The 27,522-nt window shown below is 46.5% G+C and overlaps 1 protein-coding gene across 8 annotated transcripts in view; it reads left to right on the top strand.

Annotated features, from left to right (window-relative positions):
- The window catches only part of KLHL13 (kelch like family member 13), a 153,856-nt gene that overhangs the window by 73,646 nt on the left and 52,688 nt on the right, over positions 1-27,522 (top strand). The window contains exons 1-2 of one of the 8 annotated variants that reach the window (XM_043974133.1): positions 22,491-22,549; positions 25,055-25,167. The exons of 2 other annotated variants lie outside the window; for them this stretch is intronic. In XM_043974133.1, the coding sequence (XP_043830068.1) occupies positions 25,070-25,167 (98 nt within the window). In that variant the 5' untranslated portion in view covers positions 22,491-22,549; positions 25,055-25,069. Of the gene's footprint in view, positions 1-22,490; positions 22,550-23,158; positions 23,529-23,843; positions 23,863-24,138; positions 24,539-24,806; positions 25,168-27,522 lie in introns of those variants that run through there. 5 more of the 8 variants (XM_043974132.1, XM_043974130.1, XM_043974134.1 and 2 more) reach the window with 5 other exon arrangements.

Raw genomic sequence — 27,522 nt, 5'->3', positions numbered from 1 at the left:
GTGGTTAAGTAGACAGAGCACTTGTCCTGGAGTTAGGGAGACCTGAGTTAAAATCCAGCACTTCAGATACTAGTTGTGTGACTCTGAGCAAGTCACTTAACTTCAATTTACCTTAATCCACTGTAGAAGAAAATGGCAACCACTCCACCCAGTATCTTTGCCAAGAAAACCCCATCATGGGATCACGAAGAGTCAGATACTACTGAACAAATTCAATATGTTCTTTTCAAAATTGGAGGTTTTCTTTTTCTTTTTCTGCATGTGATTTGGTTTTTTTGAGAGGCAACTGGGGTTAAGTGACTTGCCCAGGGTCACACAGCTAATAAGTGTTAAGTGTCTGAGGCTGGATTTGAACTCGGGTCTTCCTGAATCCCGGACTGGTGCCCTATCCACTGCGCCACCCAGCTGCCCCCTCTGCATGTGATTTGGAAGGACCTTCAGACCAACTCCTCCATTCCTCAAAAGTTGGCTCAGGAATGGTAAGGGAGTAAGGCCTTTTATGATGACTTTTCATCAGACCCAGTCATTCAGGTCATGGTTGTGACTTGTGGTTAGTCATTGAAGTGGAAAGGGTCTCCCTCTAATATATCTGCTGCTTTCTCCAGGGTTGCCCTGGGGATGCCTTTGTGGTCACATTTGCCCTCTTACTTCTTTCAGTTCTCTGAGGTCTCCTGTCAGCTCCAGCCCCTTTGGTGGCTCCGGGCTCAGGATCTCACAAGGAGGACCTCTGATGGTGAAGTATTAATCCCTTTGGCCAATTCTCTGGCCCGTTCTTGCCCTCATAGTAGGGTACTCCCCACTCTTCCCAGAATCCTTTGGTACATAGATATTCTTTGTGCACAAAACTAGGAGGAAACGTATTTCAATTAGATTGGTTTGTTTTCCCTTCCTTCCTTTCTTCTTTCCTTTCCTTTCTTCCTTCCCACCCTCCCTCCCTCTCTCTTTCTTCCTTTCTCCTTTTCTTTCTTTTTTTATTATTTATTTATTTATTTATTTATTACATCACCTAGATTTTCTTCTGTATTCCCTTTTCTCCCCTTAGAGATAACTTATAACAAACAATTTAACTAAGCTTTTATTGATAATATTTTGTTTTTATTTTTTTTCAAGAAGAGGAAAAATTCAGCAAAACCAATCAATATATTAGAAAAAAAGTAACCTTATATGTGACGTTCTACCCTTATGGATCCTGACATCTCTAAAGTATCTTTTCATTTTTCTTCTTTGAGGCCAATGTCCTTCTTTGTGATCTTAGAATGTTCATCTTTAGTTTTGGGGTGGTGGCCATATTGTTAAAATCATTGTATCTTGAGTTCTCCTGGTCCTGCTAACTTCATTTTGGATCAGTTCATATAAGTCTGTCCATGTCTGTCTGTGTTCAACATGTTCATCATTTCTCACAGCACAGTCATTTCCTATCACATTCACAGACCACCATTTGTTTAGCTATTCCTCAGTTGATGGGCATCCATCCACTTTACTGCTAGTTCTTTGCTACTATGAAAAGGGCCGCTGTAAATATTTGGGGATGTGGGGGGCTTTTTATTACTGATCTTCTCCTCACTTTATTATTATTATTGTTATTAATTTTTTGTGGGGCATTGAGAGTTAAGTGACTTGCCCAGGGTCACACAACTAGTAAGTGTCAAGTGTCTGAGGCTGGATTTGAACTCAGGTCCTCCTGAATCCAGGGCTGATGCTTTATCCACCACGCTACCTAGCTGCCCCGTCATCGTCACTTAATGTTTAAGGGAAGAAAGGGAGCTCAGGGAGCCAGCCCCACAGTGTAGGTGGAAGAGAAAGGACTCAGAGTATTGGCATAGGAAAGCAGTGCTCCCACTTTGCTCCTCCAGCTCTCCTAAGACTCTCAGGGACCCAGTTGTTTTGTCACGTTACTCCTCAATTTTCCTGAATAAGTGTTGAAGGCTTTTTTGGGGGGGATTTTTGGCAGTTCCCAAAGTGCAGTTCTTTCCAATGAATACCATTGTCCTAGACTTCAGCATATGGAATTTCAGGGAAAGATCACTGAGCCAGATGTTGGAAGACATGGGATTGACCTTCTAGCTCTGTGATTTGTGGCAAGTCCTTTCATCTCTTTGCTTAGTTTTCCTTATCTGCAAAATGGGGTTCTTACCTCTTCCGGTCATGTTGAGGATGAACATGAGAGAACAGATTTGAGAGTGCTTTAGAAAGGATAAAGCAAAAGCAATGAAAGCTATAGACTGTAGATTATACTCTGTTGCCTGGCGTTCCTCCACATAGACCTCTCTGCACTGGCACTCCGCCCCCCCCCCCCCCCATATTAACAACATGCTTTTAGATGAATGGGCATGGCTGTAGGAAAATGTGGGATGTAAAAGTAAGAAATGAACCCATCCCTTTCTGGAATTACTAAATGGTTGCCCAAAGGTTAGCAATGCCTCTGGCATCTGCTACCCCTGGAGGAACCTACCTGCCAAGAGTCAGGTGGGAAATGTTGGGGTATGGGCAGTGATTGCTGGGAACCTCCACCAAGGCTCCCTAGGCCCTCCTGGCATGGGAAGGTGATGTTACCCGGGCCTTGTCAGGCCACCCGCCCAGGGGAAAGCTGCCAAGGTTTGCTAGGTAGGCCCTATGAATGATTGTTTTGCTGTTGTCTGAGGACCAGTCTGATGAAGGTAAGAAATAGACTGACTGGAAGAGCCATCCTCTGGCCACAGCATCTTCCAAAGATCTCAGTTGTTGAGGAGCTGGGATGATCTGTGTCAGTGGAATCTGGGGAATGGGATGCCCACAGTGATGAAACCACTGGTCAGTGAAATGGCAGCTGGGAGGGAGGAATCCAAATGTTCCCTTTTCCTTCTTAACTTGATTAGTTTCTCCTCATTTGTGAAAGTCATTTAGTTTAGCTCCATATGGGGCCTTTGAGACAGATGTTTTCTGGCTTAATTCTTCTGAAGTATTTGCTGGATCCCGGCTTTGGTATCTCACTGAATTTCTTGTGCACGATGTGTAGTGCTCTCAGGGCCAACAGTGACCCTTGTAAAATGCCATCTGTTGAATCCCAGAGGCGGTAATAGCCAGGAATGTGGACTCTTGGTTGTGAAGTAGAATGGTCTTTATTGTGTTGCCCTTTAAAGGCCCAGCAGACAATGCTGGCTCATGGAGGGCTGTCCCTGTGATGGCCCGAAGTTTGGAGACTATGGCCCCTAAATTACTTCTTTTTTTTTTTTGCGGGGCAGTGAGGGTTAAGTGACTTGCCCAGGTTCACACAGCTAGCATGTGTCAAGTGTCTGAATCCGGATTTGAACTCAGGTCCTCCTGAATCCAGGGCCAGTGCTTTATCCACTGCGCCACCTAGCTGCTCCCCCTCCCAAATTACTTCTTGAGTCAGCTTTACGACTTCTCTTGGTCTCTCATGAGTGTGCAGGGTACTGGTGGTCAGTTTCCGGGGCAGACAGCTCTCCTTTTGGCCTTCAAATTAGTGTGGATTCTGAGATCGTAGTATCAATGCTGATATGTGAGTGGGGACAATGTTTCTGACTAGCCCACATTTTCAGCCCAAGGAACTTTCCGGCAGGGCTTTTACAGACACTTTTGGTGAGCTGTCTGTCAGAGCTGTCTAGAATGAACTTAAGTGTGCAAAACATTGTGCTCCTAGCTATTCCTTCTGTTAGAGACTAGCTGGTGAATCTCCTGGTGATGCTTGTCCCAGGGCCAAGCTGTACCTGGGAGCTTGTGGATGGGCAGTTTCCTTTTTTTTTCTTTTTTTCTTTTTAGTGAGGCAATTGAGGTTAAGTGACTTGCCCAGGGTCACACAGCTAGTAAGTGTTAAGTGTCTGAGGCCGGATTGGAACGCAGGTACTCCTGAATCCAGGGCCAGTGCTTTAACCACTGCGCCATCTAGCTGCCCCTGGATGGGCAGTTTCAATGATGGGCCCACACGACCTGGGCCTGTGACTTGGTGCATGTTGGGAGCTTCTTCTGCCACCAGGAATGGTTCTTGGCAGAAAAGCTGGAAGGAATTGTTTATATCGGAGAGTAGTGACTTGTTTGTCTCTGGGCCTCCGGGAACTGCGAGGAAGTGTCAGAGGCAAGGTTTGAACTCGTGTCCTCCTCAACATTCTGTGATAACGATTCAAACACCATCATAAAACTATGATCTCCTCGAATCTCTCCAGCAAGCCTGCTTCCATGGTCACAGAAGGAAATGGTGGTGCCTTGGCCATTGATTGGTTGGTCAGAAAACTAAGACAGGTAAAAGGTGCGACTTATTTTCTACACCTGGGATGGAAATTTCCTTCTGAAGAGCTAATGGATTTAATCATTTGTGTTTTAATTTCCCCAGGCACTTCATTAGCCTGTTGACAGACTTAAATGAGAGGTTTCTTGTTATAGTTAGAGACAAGAAGAGAAAATGTAATTTAAGGTTTTTTTAGGGCTTCCCCCCTCCCCAATTCAAGGCATTGTGCTTGCAAGGGTGCTGGAGGCTGTGGACAGTTTTCCACAAGATATTGATGATATAGAGCAGTAATTAATTGTTAGGGTGAATTGGAAGCAGGGTTACAGGGGAACTTTTCAAACAACATTTTAAACAAATATTTTAACAATGTGGAAAAAGCTCTCTTACTGAGCTCAGACTTCAATGTGAGATGTTCAGCAGTGATGTTAATTTTACCTATGGACAAAGAAGCTCCTGACTTGTTACGTAAATCCCAAGGTTTGTGCAGGCAGGAAAGGCCAAAGAGCCTTGGTGGTCTGTGGCTGTGGGGGCTCACCAAATGTCCAAGTCCAGGCCCAGCTTGGGGATCTGGCCTTGGAGGTACCCCCACAGAGAGTATACAAAAGGAAGGACCTTCACCAACCTCCCAACCATAAGCCATTATCTCCTCTGCTTGTATGTGCCTGTTACTTTTGCTTGAACAGATCCTATGGGCAGCTTGAGCCTGGCTCTTGCCTACAGTCATTCTCTTTCCTGTTTCCCTTCTTGGCCCTCAGATGAATTCTCTTGGTTTATGGCAAGAATCTCTAGGTGAGATATCATGTTTTACAATGAGTAGTGCAATAACATGTCTGTTTGCTCCCCTTCCAAGCTCACTGGCTAACAGCTGGAGCCCTGTAGTTCAGCACATTTTGGTGGTATCCCATCCTCATGACTGGGGGCATTGTCTAGCCAGGATGAGCACCAATGGGCAGGATCACAGTGGCATTGGAGAGGGAGATGGATGTGGGGCTGGCAGCCCAGCTTTTCCCCTCAAGCCCTACCTAACTGAGGCCAGAAAAAGGCTCAGGAGCCATCTTGGAAGTTAGATTTTCTGGAAGAAGGAAGTCCTTCTTACATTTCCATCTTTGACCTTGTGGTCCTCACTGTGTCCTTGGGGTTGGGAGTTGGGGAAAGGTTTTCTTGGCTGCTTGGCCCTCTCCTCAGCCTCCTGCTCCAGAACCCTTCCTCCTCATTTCCCCCTTGTTACACATTGCTCTTCAGAGGTGGGACACCTTCCAATTGGAATTAACTTTGTCTTAAGCAGACAGTTTTCCCCCATATTGATGCAGCCTGCCTCGCTCTTTTCCCTTTATTGATAGCCCCTAGCTCTTCTTGGAGAGATAGTATATAGGCTGTGGCGGACATAGTGCCTTCTTTGTTTTGTTTTGTTTTTGCGGGGCAATGGGGATTAAGTGACTTGCCCAGGGTCATACAGCTAGTAAGTGTCAAGTGTCTGAGGTCGTATTTGAACTCAGGTCCTCCTGAATACAGGGCTGGTGCTTTATCTACTGTGCCACCTAACTGCCCCCCATAGTGCCTTCTTTGGAGTGAGGGGCATCCAGAATTCAAATCCTCCCTCTGCTCCTTGCTAGCTCCGTGCCCAAGGGCACCTCTCTAAAGTGTATTCTCTGGGGGTACTTAGTGCCAATGAGATTATGGTTGGAAAACCCAGACCTTAAAGTGACCATGTAAATGGTGGCAATGATTTTTCTGATTTGTTTGATGTGGTTTTGCACTTGATTATATTGAAGCAAACCCTTGGTTATTTTTTCTCTTATGCCAACCCATAATTGCTCCATGTTTTCTTTTACCCATAGAAAACTGTAAGCTTCTTGAGGTCAGGTTCTATCATATATTCCTGTTGTTTTAGGAAGCACAGAAATATTGATTGAGGGGCAGCTAGGTGGCACAGTGAATAGAGCACCGGCCCTGGAGTCAGGAGGACCTGAGTTCAAATCCGGCCTCAGACACTTAACACTTAATAGCTATGTGACCCTGGGCAAGTCACTTAACCCCAATTGTCTCACTAAAAAAAAAAAAAAAAGAAATATTGATTGAATCTCTCCCCACCCCTCTTTCAGGGCAATGAAAGTTTGCCCAGGGTCACACAGCTAGTAAGTGTCAAATGTCTGAGGCTGGATTTGAACTCAGGTCCTCCTGAATCCAGGGCCAGTGCTTTATCCACTGCACCACCTAGCTGCCCCTAAATCTGGAACCTCTTAACTATAGCTTTGGTTACTTGAGTCACTCCAGAATTTTTCCTGAGCACTCCCTAGATACATAGTCCTGGGAAAATTGTTAGGGCTAGTTGGGGAGAGCAGGCCCCTCCCAGACCAAGTTCTACAGCCTGTGAGAAGATAAGCAAAGAGAGGTTCTGTGAACAGTATGCTGTCAAAAAGATTAGAGACAGTAGATATTGGCATGTGCCTCATGCTTTGGTGATGAAGGATAGATTTGGGATGCATTTTCTTGATGGATCTTGGATGGTTGGATCCGAGGGAGAAAGGCCTTTGGAGGTGGTGATGTAGCATGAAGAAAAATGGGAGTGGTTCAAGGCATGCTTGGAAGTCATTTTGTTAGAGAACCAGGAGACTCATGATGACCTGGAGGCTGGAGGCAATTTGTGGAAGTCCTCGAATGCCAGAGTCAGGAATTGAGGGATATAGTGTGGCACAGTGGAAAAGATGCTTGAGTTGGAGGCTGAGGACCTGAGTTCAAATCCTGCCCTTGCAAGTTCAATCAACAAACATTTTGTAAGCACCTACTATGTGCCAGTCATTGTGTGATTATTACACTGTACACACACATACTGTACACACACACTATATACATACAAACACTGTACCCACACATACACGCCCACACATATGTGCACACATGCATATTGTGCACATGCACTGTCAGTTTTCCTCTCAAAGCCTGTCTCCCATGTTCTCAAATTGAGGGGGTTGCAGGGATGGCTTCTTTAAGATCCCTTCTACCTCTTTATTCAGTAGATGATACAGGGGATGTGGAGGGGGAGGTGGTGACAGGATTTATTCATTCTTAGGCAGTTCTTGAATATCTCCCATGTACGTGATGGATAAAAGATGTTTGAGTAGATTAGGTGGGCAAGTAGATTGAGAATGGAAGAGAATGGAAGGAAGGAGACCAGGTAGGGGCTACCGTAGTGGTCCATTGGACAGAGAAAGGAATGAATTGATGTAAGAGACACTAAATAAAGAAACCACAAGACTTCAAAACAGGCTATAAGGAGTAGTATGTGTGTGTGTGTGCATGTGCATGTGTGTGTGTGTGTGTGTGTGTGTTCGTGTGTGTGAGCATGCATGGCACATGTCACAGTGACCAAGAATTCACAGAATTAAAGCCACACTGATGTTTGGAAGAAGAAAGGTCACTTTATAGTAAACATGTGTTTCTGCAAATCTGTGTTCCCAGTGTGGGTATGTCATGACTGGCCTCCTAGGAGATGCATGGGTAATGCTAGCTAGCACTCCCTGTTTTGGGGTACAGGTCCTATGTGGGTCTGCCCTTACTCTGTAGTCATCCCTGGTGGAGATCGCTTCTTCTGTTCGTTGTTCTTTACTTGGGGTTCTCCATTTGATCTTTTGGTGGGTTAGAGCAGTGGCAGAGAGAGCTGAGCCTGTGATGCCAGCCCATAGCCCTGAAGGGCACTGTGCCCCAGCACAAATAGCTTCTTGGGCATACCAACTCTTTACTGCAAAGTTGGAACAATTGCCTGTAAAAGGGGCCTGCCCTACCAGGACAAATGATGGGAGGTTGGACTTTGAGCCAAGTCACCTTACTGCTCAGTAATCTTTGCACTTTTGAATGTTCTCTTGTGCTATTTATTATTTTTTCTGATACCAGTCAAATTGGCAGGTGGCTTTCCCTTGAGCCTGCGCAAGTGTACCTGTGCAGAAATTGATTCTGTGTGGCTGATATAATGTTTTTTTGTTTTGTTTTTGTTTTTGCATGGTAGTGAGGGTTAAGTGACTTGCCCAGGGTCACACAGCTAGTGTCAAGTGACTGAGGCTGGATTTGAACTCAGGTCCTCTTGAATCAAGGGCTGGTGCTTTATCCAGTGCACCACCTAGCTGCCTCTTGGCTGATACAATGTTGAGAAGCACAAGTCCAAAACAAAACCACAAGTCCTCCAAGGTTCTTTTCTTCGCTTCTGATTGTATCACGACATTGCGGCCACAGCCAGATGGCTTTCTTTTTCTTTTTCTTTTTTCAAATTTTTCTCCCTTCCCCTCCCTCCCCCCGACAGCAAGTAATCTGATATGGGTTACATATCTACAATCACATTAAACATATTTCTGCATTAGTCATGTTATAAGAGAAGAATCAGAGCAAAAAGGAAAAACCTCAAAAAAGAAAAACAACAAAAACAGTAGAAATAGTATGGCTCGATCTGCATCCAGATTCAACAGTTTTTTTTTTTCTGGGTTTGGAGAGCATTTTCCATCATGAGTCCTTTGGAACTATCTTGGGCCATTCTATTGCTGAGAAGAATCAAATCAATCAACACATAATGTTGATGATACTATGTACAGTGTTCTCCTGGTTCTGCTCGTCTCACTCATCATCAGTTCATGCAAGTCCTTCCAGGTTTCTCTGAAATCCGCTTGCTCCTCATTTCTTACAGCACAATAGAATTCCATTACATTCAAATGGCTTTCTAGGGGAAGCCTATTTTTCTGAAAGTGAATTGTGTAAGGAGAAGGGTGGAGTTCTGTGAGGCACCAGAAGATGGCAGACTGGTGTCTTCTTAGAGACACAAAGAAAGAGCAGCATATTAATAGGAATATCAAATAAGCTGTACTTACGGAGATTTTCTTAATGATCTTTTTTTAAAAAATCAGAGCCATGATGGGCTTGTGAAGTACTTAGTCAAGGCCAGTCCTTTAGGTTGAAAGGGAATAGATTCAAACACAGTCGTTGAAGCTGTTATTTGTAAGGGCTAGTGATCTGATGCCCAATATGTTAAAGTCTACTTTAAATAACATTAATTACTCACATTTCCTCTCATTTCAAGGCTGGTCACTTTAGAAAGGAAACCAGAGATTTGCCGCCTCTTTTTCTGCATAGGCTGCCGGATTTCTAATGATATTTGTAAAGGTCTTTACCAAGGTCTTTATAAGTTACTGTTAGACTGGGGTGCTTTGGGTTCACTTATGAATTTAGTCTAATTCATAGGGGGTGATCTTGGACCTGTTAGAAGCACTGCAACGTTAAAACCTCATTTCACAGATAAAATTGTCAGTTTGCTCTGAGAAGGTGATTGATCAGAAGAGAAGGCAGTGAGGAGTTAATGGCGAATCTTTGCTCTCCCTCAGCTACACTGACTGCTTTGTGGAGATTGGGGCTTGGAGTTCCTCAGAAACAGCAGTTTATGGAGAGAAAAATTGTGACAGGGCGTACTGTGGTTTGTCAGGGGCCTTTTAGGTGGTTTAAAAGCAGCCTTCTGAAGACAGCCAGAAAGGCTAGGGGTCAGCTCGGCCTGGTACCCAGAGAGAACTGTGCTCAAACTTCTCACACACAGACGCACCCACGCGCACACACACATATCATGCACACACACACACACACAAACACACTGTATACATACACACTGTACAAACACACTGTATACACACATGCATATAGTGCACATATACATTGTGTACACATACACATACCATACACACTATGCACACATGTACACACATGCATATTGTACACACTGCAACACACTATATACTTACACACATACTGTATATACACATATGCACACATGCATATTGTGCACACACACACTGTATACGTACACGCACTGTACACATACTGTACACATACACACAACGATTCTGAGGAAGTTGCCTGATTTGCTTGTTTCAATTAATTGTGGTAGATAAGAAAACTATAAATTGGTAGTAAATGAAGCTGGAAGGTCATTAGGCATCTGTTTTTGGAAGGCCTTTACTCGACGTCACGTACTTTCAGGTTTTTGTGGCTAAGTAGTGTATCAGCAGAGAGCTGACCTTTAGGTAGAGAGGAATAGAAGAAAGAGAGAGGGAAAGAGGGAGAAAGAGGGAGGGAGAGAAAAAGAGGGAGGGGGAGAGAGAGAGAGACAGACAGCCAGAAAGAGAGATAGGGAAGGAAGGAGGGAGGGGAGGGAAAGAGGAAGGAAGAAGTGGGGGAGTGATGGAGACAGAGACAATGGTATTTCAAGGGCGGATTATAGACTTTCTCAAAAATGATCTCTTTATTCCCTAATTTGGCTGGTCGACACCTTTAGACCAAACGCCAATGGATATTCTACGTCACGTCAGTCTTTTGTCCAGCTTTTGTGAAACAGAGAGAGAAAACTTCTACAAATGCACAGGAAATGGGACTTGAAGGAAACTGAAGGACTGCTTGTCTTGGTTTGGAATTCCTTTCTGGGGCCTCATAGTGGGCCAGGATTTATTGAGTGAAATGGGTGAACAGGCACCTGGCTTTTTGAGGGAGATATTGTACAAAGCTGCAATTCCTCCTGGAGATGCTGTGGCGAAAGAGACCCGCAGCAGGTGGCTGGGTTGTTTGGTGTTGGATTTCAGCTCTCCTGAGGGGCTCAGGGACCCAGTCATTCACTCACATTATTCCTCATCTTCCCTGAATAAGTGGGGAAGGGTTTTTCTGTGATTTTTGGAAGCTCCAAACATCCATTTTCTTTACAATGAATATTATTGTCAGGAGGTGGAGGCAGATGCCGGTAACATCAAGCATGTATAGCAGGGATTGTTTTTAAAAATCCAACTCAGAGTCTGGCCCCTCCTACGAAGACATCTGTGGCTCCCACTGGACAAGATTTTGTATTATCAAATAGACCTTCACTTTTGTCTTGTCTCCTGTGCTTAGATGGAAAAGTAGAATAATCCATTAAATTTTTTCAATAATAATAACATTTTATCCTATTTGTGTATATATTATATATACACACACACACACATATATATACACATTTATATATATATTATACATATACATACATATATACATATATACACATATATATATATATATATAGGGGCAGCTAGGTGGCGCAGTGGATAGAGCACCGGCCCTGGAGTCAGGAGTACCTGAGTTCAAATCCGGCCTCAGACACTTAATACTTACTAGCTGTGTGACCCTGGGCAAGTCACTTAACCCCAATTGCCTCACTAAAAAAAATATATATATATATAAATATATATATATAAACATATCTATATGTATAAGTACTTTATACTTTTCCCAACTCTGTACTTGTGTGATCTCATCTGCTTCTCACAGCCTATGACATTGGAGGGGTTATCTCTACTGGTTCTCCAAAGGGGGCACAGGGGAAAGAAGGAAGGAAGGAAAGGAGGAAGTGAGGAAGGAAGAAAGGAAGGAAGGAAGAGAAGAAGGAAGAAAGTAAAAGAAGGAAGGGAGGGAGGGAAGAAGGAAGGAAAGGAAGGAGGGAGGAAGGGAGGGAGGAAGGAAGGAAGGGAGGGAGGAAGAAACGAAATAAAGGAGGGAGAGAGGAAGGAAGTAAAGGAGGGAGGAAGGAAGGAAGTAAAGGAGGGAGGAAGGAAGGAAATAAGGAAGGAAGGAAAAACACAAATTGACTATGTCTGCTATGTGTTGGGCATCGTGCCAAGTGATTTCCCCATATCTTCTTTGATTTTTACAATGACCCTGGGAGGTAGATACCATTATGACCCCCATTTTTACAGTTGAGAAAACAGACAATGGTGAAGTGACTCGCCCAGGGTCACACAGCTAGCGTATGTGTCTGAGGCTGGGCTTATGGGACTTAGAAAGTTGCTGAAGGCTACACAGGCAGATTGCTAGGAAGTTAGAGTTGACAGGGGCCTTACAGTCCATAAACCTATACCTGTCACATTATGGATGAGGAAGTTCAGGAGCACAGAGATCCACTGACTCACCCAGGGTCACACAGCTTGGGGGAGAACTTGGTTCAAACCGCAGGTGTGTCCCCTAACACCACATCCTGGGCTCTGATGACACTGTGAGGTCTCAGTGAAAGAGGCGAAGACCAAGAGGCTTCCTTTTTCCCTTTGCACCAGCAGTGTTGCCTGGGCACCATGCACCCTTAGGTGCTCTTCTGCCATATCCAGTCCCTTTGTACTTTTCCTGCATATTCATATTCGTTAGCATTGTGGGCCATAGATCTTTGTGAGGACATGCCTACTCCTGCCTATGACTTGATAAGTTCCACATGCTTGTCTGGGGCTCACAGAAGTGACTTACACAGAGTCACACAGCCACTCAGTTTCAGAACCAGAATTTGACCTTAGGGCTTCCTGACTAGAGCCCAGCACTGGCTCCATTTTCACATCCCAACATGGATTCATGAGAGTCCTGATCTCAAGTCATACCGTTGGCTCTTGTCTAGTTATGTGACTCTTGGCAAATCATTTTACCCCTTTGTTTCCTCATCTGCAAAATAGGCAGAATAACACCCCTGGGGCAAGTGAGTCTCTTTGGGGTTATAGACTGATATTGAACTCAATGTGTTTTTTCATAATAGACAACTGTGACCCTCTTTTCTGCCTTCAGTAATGCTTCAGTTTGTATTAAGCATTTTTAAGAAAGAAATAGGTGGCGCAGTGGATAGAGCACCAGACCTGGATTCAGAAGGACCTGAGTTCAAATCTGGCCTCAAACACTTGACACTTACTAGCTGTGTGACCTTGGGCAAGTCACTTAACCCTCATTGCCCTGCAAAAAAAAGAAAGGAAGGAAGGAAGGAAGGAAGAAATAGGTTTGGATTGGGGTGGGGGAAGGAGAGCTGTCTTCAAGTATTTGAAGGGTGTGTATATATGTATATATACACATATACATATATGTGTTTTTGTTTATATACATGCATACAAGTGCCAGTGTGTATGTGTATACATGCATGTGTGCATGCATGTAGGTATATGTGCGCATACATGTGTATGCATACACATGTGCGTGTGTCTACACGTGTGCACATGTGGACATATGCATGCTTATGTGTGTGCGCATGTGTATACATGCATGTGCATGTATATATCTCTGTGTGTATGTATATTGCATGCGCGTGTACATGTGCATGTGTGTACTTGTATAGATGTGTCAGTATGTGCATGCATGCATGTCTGTCTAGTTTTGTCTGACTCTAGAAGGCAGAACTAGGAGTAAGAGGTGAAACAGACAAGAGAGGTAGACTGAGGCTGGATATCCAGAAAAACTGGCTCCCATTTGTGAGCTGTCCCCAAGTGGCCCAGGCTGCCTGGGAGGAAGCACGATCAGCCAATGATTGGCTCCTGGCTCCCCGGGGATGCTGGGAAGGGGAGGCCTTCCTGCTGAGGCAGGGATCGGGTGACCTACTTGGGAGCTCTCTTCCAGCTCTGAGGTTTTGTGAGAATTGGTGCACTTAGCTAAATAGATATGGATGTATGCACCTGCACGTGTTTATGTATATCTGTGTTCGTTTGTGCACTCCCCCAGATGTTTGAATACACATATACACAGCTTTGCTGTAAAAGCCTGGGAAGCTTTTAAGTAAAAATCCTAATACTTGATGAGTAATCCAACTGGACCTGCAGGTTCAAATTGTTTTTCATGAGAAATTGAAGTGTTTTTGTGTGTCTTGTTTGTAGGGCAGGAAATCGTATGGGGCCAATGTTTTCTGGGAGTCTGCTGCCTTTGTTTACTAAGTGAGGCTGATTGTCATTATTGTCACTGTGACAAATCTTTCTAAGGAAGGGGAAGGCCGTTTTGTCTTGGGCTTTTAAAGAAATCCTGTATTTTGTAATAGCTGTTGGGAAACTGAACTGGGTGAACTTTCCTTTTCCTCTTATGCCCCTGAAGGGCTAAGGCCATTTTGTGTGGCCTAGTGGGAAGGGCAGGGGAAGAAGTAGGCTGGGTTAGTTGCCTGATTTTTGGCAGGGGGTGGGGGAGAGGAATGTGTTCTTCTTTATGTCTCAGCTAGGGGAGAGTAGGAGGCCTGGTTTGCAGTTAAGTTCTGCTCTCGAGCCATCGTGGGATCTTGGGCCTCTCCATCTTCATCCTTTTGCTGGTGTCTATCTATCTGCACAGTTGCTGCAGACATGTCTCCTCTCTGCCTTGTGGCAGAAGAACCCTCTCCCAACCCCTAAACCTTCACCCCTCAGTTCCTGAAAAAAGGACCGATGTGGTCTAGTGGGAAGAACTTAGAAAGGGAGAGGGAGGAGGCCAAGCTCTGGTCCCAACTCCAAGGGGAGCCTGGCCAAGTCCCTTCAGTTCTGTCCTCTGTTAGAAGAGCAGGTTGGAGCCCCTAACCCTGCAGGGCCCCCTTGGATCGATGTTTCCTTTCTAAGAAGAGAAGAATATCCTCAGCAGTCTTGGGAAGAGAAGAGAAGCAACAGATTATCAAAGCTGGCATTGGGCCTTTTATTGCATTGTTGCCAATTAGATGGGTGAATTGCAACCTGAAAATACCACCTTTCAAAGACCTTTCAAAGTCTTAGTTATCAATATAGTGCTTCTTTTGGAAGAATCTCTTTTTAGCTTGGCCTTGATTGGTGTATCCAAAGTAAGCTATTTGGTCTCTCTCTCTTTCTCTCTCTTCCTTCCTTCCTTCCTTCCTTCCTTCCTTCCTTCCTTCCTTCCTTCCTTCCTTCCTTCCTTCCCTCCTTCCTTTTTTCTTTTTTTGCAGGGCAATGAGGGTTAAGTGACTTGCCCAGGGTCACGCAGCTAGTAAGTGTCAAGTGTCTGAGGCTGGATTTGAACTCAGGTCCTCCTGAACCCAGGGCTGGTGCTTTATCCATGGCGTCACCTAGCTGCCCCTTGTTGGCGACTTTCTAACAAGCATTTCCATTTGAAAAAAGTTGAGTGTCAGGGTTACAGAAATAGTTCAGGTCTGCAGTATGGGCACCATACCTTTGGCCATTATTTTGGGGCGGTGTAATAATGGAAACTGAACAGTGCATTGTAGTTCTTCCTAGCTTTCTTAAAATCATGGCGAATATGCTTCTTTGGACAGTATAGACAGCTCAGTAAGAGGCAGATGCACTTGTTTTTGTCATTTGTTTTTCAGTGTATGGGACTGTCCTCTTCATGGCCCTGTGAAAGCCAGGGCCTCTATAGAGAATTGGTGACATATTTCAGCTACTTGAACAATATATCCCTGGGGATACCCAATGCAGGCTCAAAAATAAACATAAGTATCCTTTATACCCTATCCTTGTAGTTTATAGAGTACCTTCTCATTCATTCTCTTGTTTGAACCATCGACTTGGGAGGGAGGCAGGGCAGGGAGAGCACTAGTCATTTTAGAGTTGAGGAAATGGATAGTTAGAGGAAACATTTATTAAGGGCCATGATATGCCAGTTACTTTTCTCTGCACTAGGGATGCAAAAAAAGCATACTAGATAGTCCCTGCCCTCAAAGAGCTTATATTCAAACTGGGAATGAGGAGCAGGAAGGGATGCAAAGTATGGCAATTGGTAAAGAAGTAGAGAATTCTGGAGGGTAGAGTTGGGAGTGTGTTGGGTCCTCCTGATAGGGTGGCTCAGGCCAGGCAGGCTTCCCCACTGAGGAGATAGGAATCTTGGTTGACATTTTGCTTGGGGATGTCTCCAAGATCACATGGCCAGTATGTGTCTGAGCATGGGATAGAGCTTTCTTCTAGATTGCGTTGCCTCCCAAAACCCAGTGATTTGAAAACCTGCAAGTTAACTCTTCTGCTTAGTTAGAAGGAGCTCTGCTTTGTCTTTTTTGGGGGGGGGCATGGGGAAGTAGGGGTTAAGTGACTTGCCCAGGGTCACACAGCTAGTAAGTGTCAAGTGTCTGGGGCCGGATTTGAACTCAGGTCCTCCTGAATCCAGGGCCGGTGCTTTATCCACTGCGCCACCTAGCGGCCCCCCTCTGCTTTGTCTTAGTCTGAAGGAAACAACATGATGATTTGTTCATTTGGTTTACCAAAATGAATGGAAGAAAATACATGTGAAATGATTGACAGAGCATTCTTCTAGTTAGTTGAGGGGTTGAAGGAAGATAGGCTGTCCTCACCCCAAGTAACAGATGAAGTTATTATACTTCTGTATTCTGGATAATTAAATTCAATAAACATTTACGCTTATTATAACAAAAAAGCACATTTTTGCAATTTTGGAATTGTTTTTAATTACAGTAAAACCTCAAAGAATCGTAGTATCATATATTTAAATCTGGAAGGAATCTTTGAGGCTTTCTAGTCCAACCTTCATTGTACAGATATGGAAACTGAGGCTCGGGTTAAGTGACTTGTCTAGGGTCATACAACTAATATCTGGCACAAGTGGGATTTGGAATTGATTTTGACTCTGTTGATCCCACCGTGCTGTCTCTCTAGCAAGTGGCAGAGATGAGATTTGAACCTCGGTCCTCGTGTTTTTTTCCTTTCTTCTTATAGTCCACTTTTAGGAGTGAAGCAAACAATAACCACCCACCTGGTGCCATGGCTGCAGTTGGCTCATCTGCAGTATACAAGGGTTGACTAGGTCGGCCGCTCCGGGTACTGATAGGCTAGGATTCCTTGGAAAAGAGCCCTAATAGTCACAACAGTATTGTCCTGACTCATGCTCCTCATCTCCCAGATGCCTAGAGTGAGAAGCTTCATGGCAGGGGAGATGAAGTGGAAACAGCATGAACATTCAAAAACAGTGAGGAGAAGAAGGACAATAACAGCCCTAAGAACAATGATTTCTCCTACATCTAACATCCTGCCCAAGGAGACATTTTGAACGCTGTGGCTAAGTTCCCGTACCATGACATCCCACTCTCCATGGATGGTCCCATGGATGAAGACGTTGATGCACGCATTGCCAGAGCTAGCTCGGTCTTTGGGAGGCTCTGAAGGAAAGAGTGGGAGAGAAGAGGTAGGCTGCCCACCAAACTGAAGGTCTACAGAGCTGTGGTGCTGACCTCACTGTTATGTGTCTGGGAAACCGGGACAGTCTACCAGCGCCATGCCAGGAAACTGAATCGCTTCCATTTGAATTGTCTCAGGAAGATCATGAAGATTGCCAGCAAGATCAGGTACCAGACACTGGGGGCTTTTCTCTTTCTGAACTGCCAAGCATTCAGATTCTGCTGCAGAGAGCACAACTCCAGTGGGCTGGCCATGTTGTTCAAGTGCCAAACATATGTTTGCCTAAAAGACTATTTTATAGAGAGCTCCCATAAGGCAAGTGCTCACACGGAAATCACAAGAAGCAATACCAGGACACTCTCAAGGTCTCTCTGAAGAACTCTGGAATTGACTGGGAGACATGGGAGACACTGGCATTGGACTTCCCAGCTTGGCAAAGAAAGTGCTGTGCTCTATGAACAAGCAAAATTGCAGTAGTTCAAAAGAAACATATGAGATGCACAAATTTCGAAGCATCTCCATCCCAAATGTTCATTTGTACTCTTCGTACCTGACCTGTCAGAGCATTCTGAGCTGCCCGGAACACAGAATGAGCCTCCTTTATCAAAGAAAGATGGAGTTGTTAGTTGTTGGTATCCTGGGAAAGTGGGTCAATTTTTATTTTAAAAAAGATTTTGAAAAACAAAAAGTTGAAATAGAAAGTCCTTCTATATAATGAATCCCCAGTTAATTAGAAATTCACCAGCGTTCCCCGTTCTTTAGGCTGTCTAGGAAATTGAAGTTTCATTATACAAATGCAAAATCTGGTTATCTGGATTTGGGAGGGAGTTGTTTTTTTTTTAATAAAAATTAAATGAACCATTTTAGTCAGATCTTCAAGATGAGAAACTGAAGAGATTGGGCTGTAAAGCCAACTCAGTCTTTATCTTCCTCTATGGATAGAAAAGTTATCATCTTTCCTTTATCAGCTTTTTGAATGCTCAGATGATTTTTCAACACAGAATACATTCGTTCAAAGGAAGAAAATGCACCATTTTACACTGCCATTGGAAGCTACCGGTCTTTAAGCTGGGCCTCTTACTCTGGCAGTCTTGGGCAAAGGCAGCTCCTGAAGTTATCTCAACCACTTTCTTAGAGTGGCTTTCTTTTCAATCTCACCAGCAAAATTATATTTGTGGTGAGTTGGGGGATATTGCATACTTAGCCTGGCCTCTTTCTAAAGGGGTCTGATAATATTATACTTCCAGAATTACTCTCAGGAATTCATCATTTGAAATGCTAATTGCTCTCTGTGTGTGTGTGTGTGTGTATACATGTGTTTTGATTTTTTTGCAGGGCAGTGAGGGTTAAATGACTTGCCCAGGGTCACACACCTAGTAAATGCCAAGTGTTTGAGGCTGGATTTGAACTCAGGTCCTCCTGAATCCAGGGCTGGTGCATTATCCACTGCAGCACCACCTAGCTGCCCCTTAATTCCTATGTTTTTATCATAAGCCGTCTTTATATAGATTCTTATTTCAGCAGCCACTGCTTACTCCAGCCATAGTGAGGCAGCAAGAGGTGGCAGAGTATATAGGGGATTACATCATTGGTACGTAGGTTCTTATTGTTATCTTGGCCATTTTCAATCTGTGGCTTTTTCTAATTCCCTCTTGACCATCCAACCCTAGTCATTTCTTACCTCTCTCCTCTTTCCTTCCTGTGTTTTGCTCCCCATTTTTAGCATTCATTCCTTCCCCTTTCCCAGTGAACCTTTTAGCTTGTCCTTCACCATCATTGAGATTTTGCCATTCCTTTTTCTTTGGTCTTCTAGAACTGTCAGGGATGTGGGATGTATCTTTCTCTTTTTCATTTCTGACCGATGGCTCCTACTTTGTCACATATGTGCCTATTCTCATGTTTGAATATGTGTCAAAAGATCTCTGGGGAATGTGCCCTTGTGTTCTCATGTTGGCTGTGATTATGGATGGGAATAGAGCTATGAGGGGGGTAAAGGGATATATAGAAACCAATATCTGATCACAGCATATTTTTTAAAAGGTGCTTTGTGGGCACATGATGTCCATACAGTTTGACTAGAAAATATGAGTTAAGGACAGGTTGTTTAGAAAAAGAGAAAATCCTTACATTTCAGACAGTTGAGAATTGCTGTCTTGATACAAATAAGAGGGTTCTTCATCTGAGACAGAGATGGTACAAGACATTTGTACATCCTAGGTGAGGATTGAAAATTCAGCCCCCTGTGGGGCCCTCAAAGGCCCTGAGCTATCACTGGAACACATACAATTTGACTTAGTTCCTGTGAGGGAAGTTGAATTTTCAGGCATGAAAGATCTGGTCACTTACATTCAAAGGAAACCCCTATTGCACCCACATTGTATATTGTGCCCTAGCTGGCTGCCCTCCTTGAACAATCCCAGCTCCTTTTCTGAATGATTACCTTGTGAAAAATTCCGAAAGGAAGGGGTCCCATACTCCAGCTCCTCTTAGAAGTCACATATATCTATTGGATTGTTTTTGAGAAGTGAACAGATGCCGTTCCCCCCATGGAGTAAAGGCTTTTGTTCTGCCACAGCCAAAGAGAACCTTTTGATTTTACGAGGTTTAACCCTTTGACTTATTTGCCATTCACATTTTTTACCCGTCCACCTACATTATCAACGTGGTGTGCCCTTCAGTGTGTTCTGTCTGCACAAACCGCAATCCCAGGCTCTTTTTGTGGAGTCTGAGGGGCACCTACAGGTCACTTGTAGCCTCCTTCCAGAGGAGGATTGGATTTTTTTTTTCATTTTCATTTTTTCATCTCTGTATTCCCAGTGCCTTCAGCAGGAACCTGTGACTGAATTAAATTGTTGAATTCTTCTTCCCTTTCTGTATTAAACACCTTCAGAAAACTCAAATACTCGAAAACAGTTGGCTCCCCCTAATGCATTTTGGGTGGTTCTTTGTCATTTATGTTCTTGGCTGAGAAAACGATTCTAGGCAGAGCAGCCTGGTTTTCCATTGCTGAACCATGAATGACAGAGAGCAAGAGCACATGGGGGTGGGGGTGGGGAGTGGGCCGTCCTTGTGGCTTCTCTGTCTGCCTTCTCTTTCAGGCCTCAGTTGAGATCTCTGTAACATGACTGGGTTACATTAGATAGACGATCCCTTGAGTTCCTTCCAGTTGTGGTGTTCAGTGGGATTCTCTCTTGGGAGCCAGGAGCTGGAATGGCACACGACCCAGTCCTAGCCCCTCCCCTGGGGCTCAGGTACATGATGTGGAGAGGCGGCATTTGGCAGGGATTTCTAAGTGATTAGTTAAGGATGCACTAGTGCCCTAATGGGTATTTGGTCCTCTGTCCACCCAGTCTATTGTTTATATCTGTCCTTAAGTGGGTAGGTTAGGGGGCAATTAGGTGGTGCAGTGGATAAAGCACTGGCTCTGGATTCAGGAGGACCTGAGTTTAAATCCGGATTCAGACACTTGCTACTTACTAGCTGTGTGACCCTGGGCAAGCCACTTAATCCTCATTGCCCCACAAAAAAAAAAAAAAAAAGAAAAGAGAGTGGGCTGGGCATGAAGGGTCTAGTTTGTGGACTGTGGCTGTAGGCTCCTGGTCTAGGTATTAAAGGAGGAGGAGAGTGTTCTCCACTGTTCCTGGCTTCTCCCATTTGAGTCCTTTGGTTCCAGAAACCAAGCCTTGTGTGCATGGATGCCTTCATGCCATGTCGTCCAAGCTGTAAGTACCTGCTTCAGGAGGAGCCTAGGTTTCAGAGAGACCTAGGAAATCAGGCCTCCCTTTGTTAATTCCATCGAAATCGGCCCAAGAAAATGAGAGGCATGAGTGACTTATGTGGTTTGGGAAAGATCAGACCATGTGAACCAGCAGAATGCAAAAACCTCATGGAGGAGGTGGGAGGAGTGGGGCTTCTTGGAAAACTGGGTGAAGAGTGAAAGGCAGGACAGGCCATTGTGCACCTTAGGCGAAGTGTGGGCCTGCTGCTCCAAGGCTGTGCAGCTGCATTGTGGTGCTGGGCCCTGACATCACAAAATAAGAAAATACTGGCATGGCATAAGGAGTAGCATTTTCTAGCATAAAAAGTGTTGAGAAGCAGAGCTTTGGGCTTAGAGTCTAGAAGCCCTGAGTTCAAATCCTAGCTTAGATACTATCTGTTTGTTCTTGGGCAAATCTCAACATCCCTGGGCTTCATGGGTAAAACAAGGAGGTTGGACCTGAGGACTCCAAGGTCACTTCCTGCTCTAATTCTGGGCTCCTTTGAATACCAGTGTCTGGCCTTCACCTGTCTTTCTTGAGTGACTTCCTGCCTCACCTTTCCCTAGTCTTCTTGGCTCAGCCCTAATTCAGGCTGTGTTCCTTTGGCTGCTTTAAAGACAACTCGGCCTCCCTTCCAGTGGACCTTGGTGTTCGTAATCCCTGCCCCATAGTGTTTGGTGGCACACGTGGAAGGGGTGCCGGCTAGCCTGGGCAGTTGTCTGGGACTCAGTTTCCTCCTCTGGTAAAGGAAGGGCTTCATCAAAGAGAGCTCTTTGCTTTGGGGTTTTCATTTCTCCAAGGTTTGCCGCATTGTGTGCTGAAAACAGGCCTGAACAGTCAATGAGTGAGATTTATGCGGTGAACATTGAAAATAGCTAGTCATTTCTGCCACAAAGGAGCAAAGCTGGGAGTGTGCAGGCCACAGTCTAGAGTTTTGTTCTCCTGCCTTCGCTTTTGTCACCTTTCAAAAATCTTCTTATCCTGGGCCCCTCCTGAAATTGCATTTGAGCAGTAAATGGTATTTACCAATGCCTTTGCGCTTTGGCTCTCCCCCTCCCAGTTCCTTACAGGATTGAAATAGGTAGGGGAGGGGGCACCTTCTCCTGAGAGGAGCTCTCCACTATAGAATTTGCTCCTTTGAGGGTCTGGCTTGGGGTTTTCTTCCCCGCCCCCTCCAGGGTGTGTGTGATGTGGATTAGGTCCCAGTGAATCTGAATGTGGCAGACAAACCTGTCTCCTGCATCCTCTTACTAGTTAGTGTCTATTGGCCTTGGCATTACTAGGGGAATCTCAAACCCTGACATCCATCCCAGTCCAGTTTGGTTTTTCTTGTTGGAAGGCATTGGTTAGACCTTCTTCATGACACTATGCCAGCCACCTTTTGGGGGAGTCCGGGGTGATGACTGTAGCCAGTTTTAAGCTGCATTTCTGGACTTTTAAAGGATCTGTTTTCCAATTTTGGAAATCTCCATCAGTTCTGTGCTAAGGGAGCACTTTAAAACACGTAGGAGAAAACCTTTTCCCCTCCCCTTCCTCCTCCTCCCTCTAATTAGCTCCATCTTAAGCTTATAAATAATTTGGGCAAAGTAAGTAAAAGCCCATTTCTGCTGGAAGCACAATTTTGTCTTTTGGGCACAAACTTGAACTTGAGACACTGGCCTGGCTCCTACTTGGTACTTGCAGGAGTGTTAGTGTGGGCCATAAAGGAGGGGGGGAAGGCTGGTGGGGGCAAGCCTGGCATAGTGGTGAGGCCCCTTGGGTGGGAACCAGAAAGCCCTGGGTTCACAAGCCCCTTCAGCCACTTACTGGCAAGGAGGCCTCAGTTTCTTCATCCTTAAAAGAAGGGGTTCATGCTAGATGACCTCCAAACCTTCCAGCTCGGATTCCCTGATCCTAGCAGCCTCGGTTTCCTAAATGTGTCGGTCCAATGGGGACAATAATACCCAGAAGCTCTGAGTCATAGAGGTGCGGAAAGGCCCACGGGCTCTTGGAGCTGGAGGTGACCTCAGAGGCCATTGATACCCACATCACCCTTTTACTGAGGAGGAAACTGAGGCCCAGGGAGGGAAGGGCCTCGCGAGGCGGGACTGTAAGACCTGCAGCCCTGGGGACACGAGCCTCTGGCAGTCCGCGGGCACGGCTTGGCTCTGCTTGAGTCGCTCAGCCCACTCCTCAGCACGGCGGCGGCGGCGGCGGCGGCGGCAGCAGCATTGGCAGAGGCGGCACCACCAGAGGCGGCAGAGGCGGCACCACCAGAGGTGGCAGCAGCGGCGGCGGCGGGAGCAGCGGCAGAAGCGGCAGAAGCAGAGGCGGAGGCGGCACCACCAGAGGTGGCAGCAGCGGCGGCCGCGGGGCTCTGTTGGGGCAGCTGTGCGCCGAGGAAGTGGCCCAGGCCGCCGGGACAGCGGCTACAGCAGCGGCCCGCTCCTTGCACCCGGGTTCCCCTCCAGTAGGCAGGCGGGCGCTCCTTGGGAGCTGAGCTGAGCGCAGCCAGAGCCCGAGCCGAGCCCGGCCGGAGCCAGCGAGGAGCGAGTGAGCGGAGCCGCCCCCAAAGGAGCTGTTCTTTGTGCTGCCCCCTCCGCTGCCCCCGCCCTGCCCGCTGCTGCTGCTGCTGCTGCCGCTGCCGCTGCCGCTGCCCAGCCTGCCTTGGAGGTCAGCAGCTGGCCCTGGTTCCCTGCCCCCTGCCCTCCTTCCGTCCCTGCTCCTGCCCTCCCTCGCCCTCCATCCCTGCCCCTTCCTTATCCCTTCCTCAATCTCCATTCCTTCCGCTTATGCTCCCTCCCTCCATCCCTCTTGCCCTGCTTGCCTCCTGCCCTCTCTCCATTCCTGCCCCCTACCCTGCTGCCCTCCCTTTCCCCGCCCGTCTTGCCCCCTCTTCCTCCCTGCCCCCTGCCTGGGGGACACCTGCTCGAGGGCAGTGGCCGCCTGCCGGGTGGGCTCCCCCTACCTCCCATTCCTCTCTACTCCAGGCAGGCTGCAGTGATTCGTGAGCTGGGCTGGGGGTGGGGGGGGGGGTGTCATTGTGATGGGAAGGGGCGCATGAGGGTAAGGGGGACTGCCTTGGAATTGGGCAGGGTCCCTGGTTATTAGGGTGATAGGAGCAGAGCCCCGGTGGCTGCTGCTGCTGCTGTTCTGCGGGAGGTAGACAGGCAGGTGGGGAGGGGGGAGGGAGGGAGGGAGAGAGGGGGAGGGAGAAAGAGAGGGAGGGAGGGAGGTTCGCGGGACTGCCCCAGATGTTGTCAAATGCCGGCGCAGGGGCTCATCCTGCTTGGGGAGCAGCCTAGGCGGAGGAGCACCCCCGGCCGGAGCAGCCCTTAGATGGGCATGTCATGTAGGCTTGGGCAGCCGTCTGGGGGGTGGGCTGCCTGTACTTGGCCTTGCTCGCACAATGGATGTGAAGGACGGGCGCTGGGCGCTCTCCTTAACGGCATAGCCAGGCGGGGTGCTGGTTCAGAGCTCACATAGAGGCGCCCAAGCAGCTGCCGCTGCATTTAGTGGCCCGGCTCAGCCCAGCTCAGCCCAGCTCAGCCCAGCTCAGCCCAGCTCAGCCTAGCTCAGCTGCCCTAGCAGTGGCCCAAGGCTATGCTGAGCTTACTAGCCCACTTGTATTGTTGCAGCTCCAAGGAAGATTGTTCAGAGGATGACAAGTGTATTCTGAGTAGGTAGGTGTGTGGCTTCCTTTTCGGCTACAGTCCCGTCTCTGTCCTGCTTTTTTCCTGCCTCTATTGGTCAGAAATCAGGTTAAGAGGTATAGAGCGGAGGCTAGCCCGAGCCCTCCTGCCAAAGCACAGCCAGCTTTGCCCAGTGCCGTGCCGAGCTGAGCCGGGGCGAGCCGGGGCAAACCCTGAGCCCCAGCTGCTTTTCTTAACTAAAGCTGCATTGTGAGCCCCCCCCCCCCAAAGGCATTTCTCTACCTACTGCAGCCAGTGTCTCCCTCCTTGAGGAGGTAGGAGGTAGGAGGCTAGCCTCTTCCTAGTTAGCACTGGCGGGCCGGGCGATGCCTCGAAGCCCTCTTTCCAGGTGGGGAGCCACGGTTTGAGGGCACCGGCAGCATCTTTGGCTTGTTTGGAGCAGCAGCAGCAGCAGCAGCAGCCTCCGACTCGGGCTCTGCTGGGGCAGGGGGAATGCAAGTGCTAGTTGGTGGTGTGTTATGGAAACGCTGTTTACTGTTATTGTAGTACCGTGGCGACAACATGCCTTTGAAATGGAAAACCAGCTCTCCCGCTATCTGGAAATTCCCAGTTCCCGTGCTTAAAACCTCCAGGTCCTCACCTCTTTCACCGGCATACATGTAAGTGAGAGCAAATCGGGTCCTAAGGTGGGACTTCTTTCATGAGCCCGAGATGCCACGTTCTCTCTCCAGTGACATTGGCATGGGCGCCTTCTCCCGATGCTGGCTTCGCCTCCACAACCTGGCTTTGGCAACTTGAACTTTCTAAGTGATGAATGTTTTCTCATAATAGTCAAATGCAAGGAGGTGGATTAGTGAAACGGTTTTGTATTGAGCGGACCTTGAATTTTTCTCATTGATTGGAAAGATGGCTGTGGGCTTCAGAAAGTCTGCGATCCCCTTGGTGACTTTTGGGGCCGTGTCTGTCCTAAAGCGACTGCTGACTGCTGTTAGTCTGCTGCTTCATTTTCCAGATGCCTCCTAGCTTCGGTGCATTTAACGATCTGGCAAATGTAGACGTGGATGGGGAGGGAGAAAGCGGGCTTGCCACTAATATGTGGCATTGCTATAGAATATAGTAGAGGCATTTCCACAGCCCTGCTGTGGTGCAGCTTTCAAAGTTTCCTCAATTTGCAATAATAAAACACAAAGCCCCGAATTGTGAGGTTGGGGTATTTGTGCTTTAGGTACACAGTTGTGTGCTTTGGGTGTGTCTGTGTACCTGCTGTGTGAATGTCGGTTTGCCAGATAGATTTGAAATGAACATGTGCCTGAGTGTTTGGGGATAGCTTACTATTTAGTATTTTTTTTTAAATTAAAATATTGGTTTGGTGTGTTTCATTCCCAAAGCTGTGCCTGCAAAGAGAAAATCCAGGAAGTGTAATCAACTGTTCTTTTTCTGTCCTGTCCATGAGCCCCTTTTCGGGGTGGAGGAGGGGGTGAGAAGCTTGCCTTTTTGCCCATTTTTCTTCCTTCAGTACAAAGCAGGCTTTGGAATCAAAGCTCGGTTATATTTGCGGCCGCTCTTGCAAACGGCCATGCTTGAGAAAGAGGATCAGCTCGGAGTCGGGACTTTTGTTTTGCAGCCTTATCTTGCCGTTTTCTCACTTAGTTTTTCTCTTGGGGGTATGGATACCCAGTGAAATCTTGATTGGGAAGGATGCTTTGAAGCCCCCCAGCTGCTGCCGCCTCGGCTGCCACTGCTGCCGGGGCTCAGCTCGACTCCGGCTTTTTAGTTGTGCAGGTGCCCCCTTGGGATCTTGGAAGCAGGGAATTGGTGTAACTTGGCAGGCTCGCTGGCTCCAGCTTCTCTCGGCTTTTCCTTAGCAGATTATTCTTCATATTTTCTCTCGGAGACATTTTATGCTATTCCATCTAAGCATATGTGAAAACGATTTTGCCTTCTACCTAAAATGATGATGAGCCCCATTGATGGAAAAATAACCCTCATAGTTATTGGAATGTGGTGGGAAAAGAGGAAAGTGACAGGTTGGTGAGGGTTTGAAATGTCCTCAACATTTGTGTGTGTGTGTGTGTGTGTGTGTGTGCTCCCGGAACAGGGAGCCTCTGAGCTAATCAGAGGTGGCTGTCCCAAAACTTCTCTGGAGGGCCAAATTGAGCAGAGGGCATGAAAATCAGCAATTCTGATTTCATCTCATGAGAGAGAGTCATGATTTCGAATTCCTGTGTCACTACCCCAAAAATGAAATTGGCACCTTTTTTTTTGTAACCCTCTTGCCAGTTTGGAGAAAAACAGCAGTTAAAAAAAATCCTGTTGTGCCTTTTGCATTATTTGCCCAGTTGGGTACTATTAAATTCAGCATCTTTCTGTGAATTCTCTGCTTCGCTTAAACACCAACCTCTTTGACCTGGGGATATGAGGGAATCGGCTTAGACTGCAGAGCCTAGAGAAATAGCCCAGCTCCTGTCTGCTGATGGCTGCGCATGGGGGGAGCACATCTGTAGAATATCAAATGTAATTGCATGTCTCCTGTTACCCAAGAGCACTTGGCCATGGCAGTGGACTCTCTTAGTCAGTTGGCACATCTGTCTTCTTTGCACAGAAATGTACAGAAGCCTTTTATATTTGCAGACGCAGTATAGAAAGCCTGGGAAATTGAGCCTAGAGCTCACCTAGGGAGTTTGTCATGCAGGTTTTTAAAATAAGTGCTTTAGGTTTTTTTTGTCACAAATACTCAATGAAGAGAGATCTCTTCTTTTTTAGCAATTGTGTGCCCACAGCTGCTTTGAAGCCGGTGAGCTAGTCAGAGAAAATGACCTGCTAGCCGGAACAGTGCCCAGAGTCCAATGCGATTCCATGGGAGTGCCTACCCCATTGGTTGGGTAACAAGGGGATGGGAAGCTGCCTGGTGGATCTTTGGGGTCTGAAAAGACAGCACTTTGGCTGCAGGAGTAAGAATATGCTGACAGGTTGTGAAATAATAGGTTTCAAACATATGCAATAATCACATGCAA

This window comes from Dromiciops gliroides, chromosome X (genome assembly GCF_019393635.1).
Source record: "Dromiciops gliroides isolate mDroGli1 chromosome X, mDroGli1.pri, whole genome shotgun sequence".
Classification (NCBI taxonomy): domain Eukaryota; kingdom Metazoa; phylum Chordata; class Mammalia; order Microbiotheria; family Microbiotheriidae; genus Dromiciops; species Dromiciops gliroides.
This window is presented reverse-complemented; position numbering and strand designations above follow the sequence as displayed.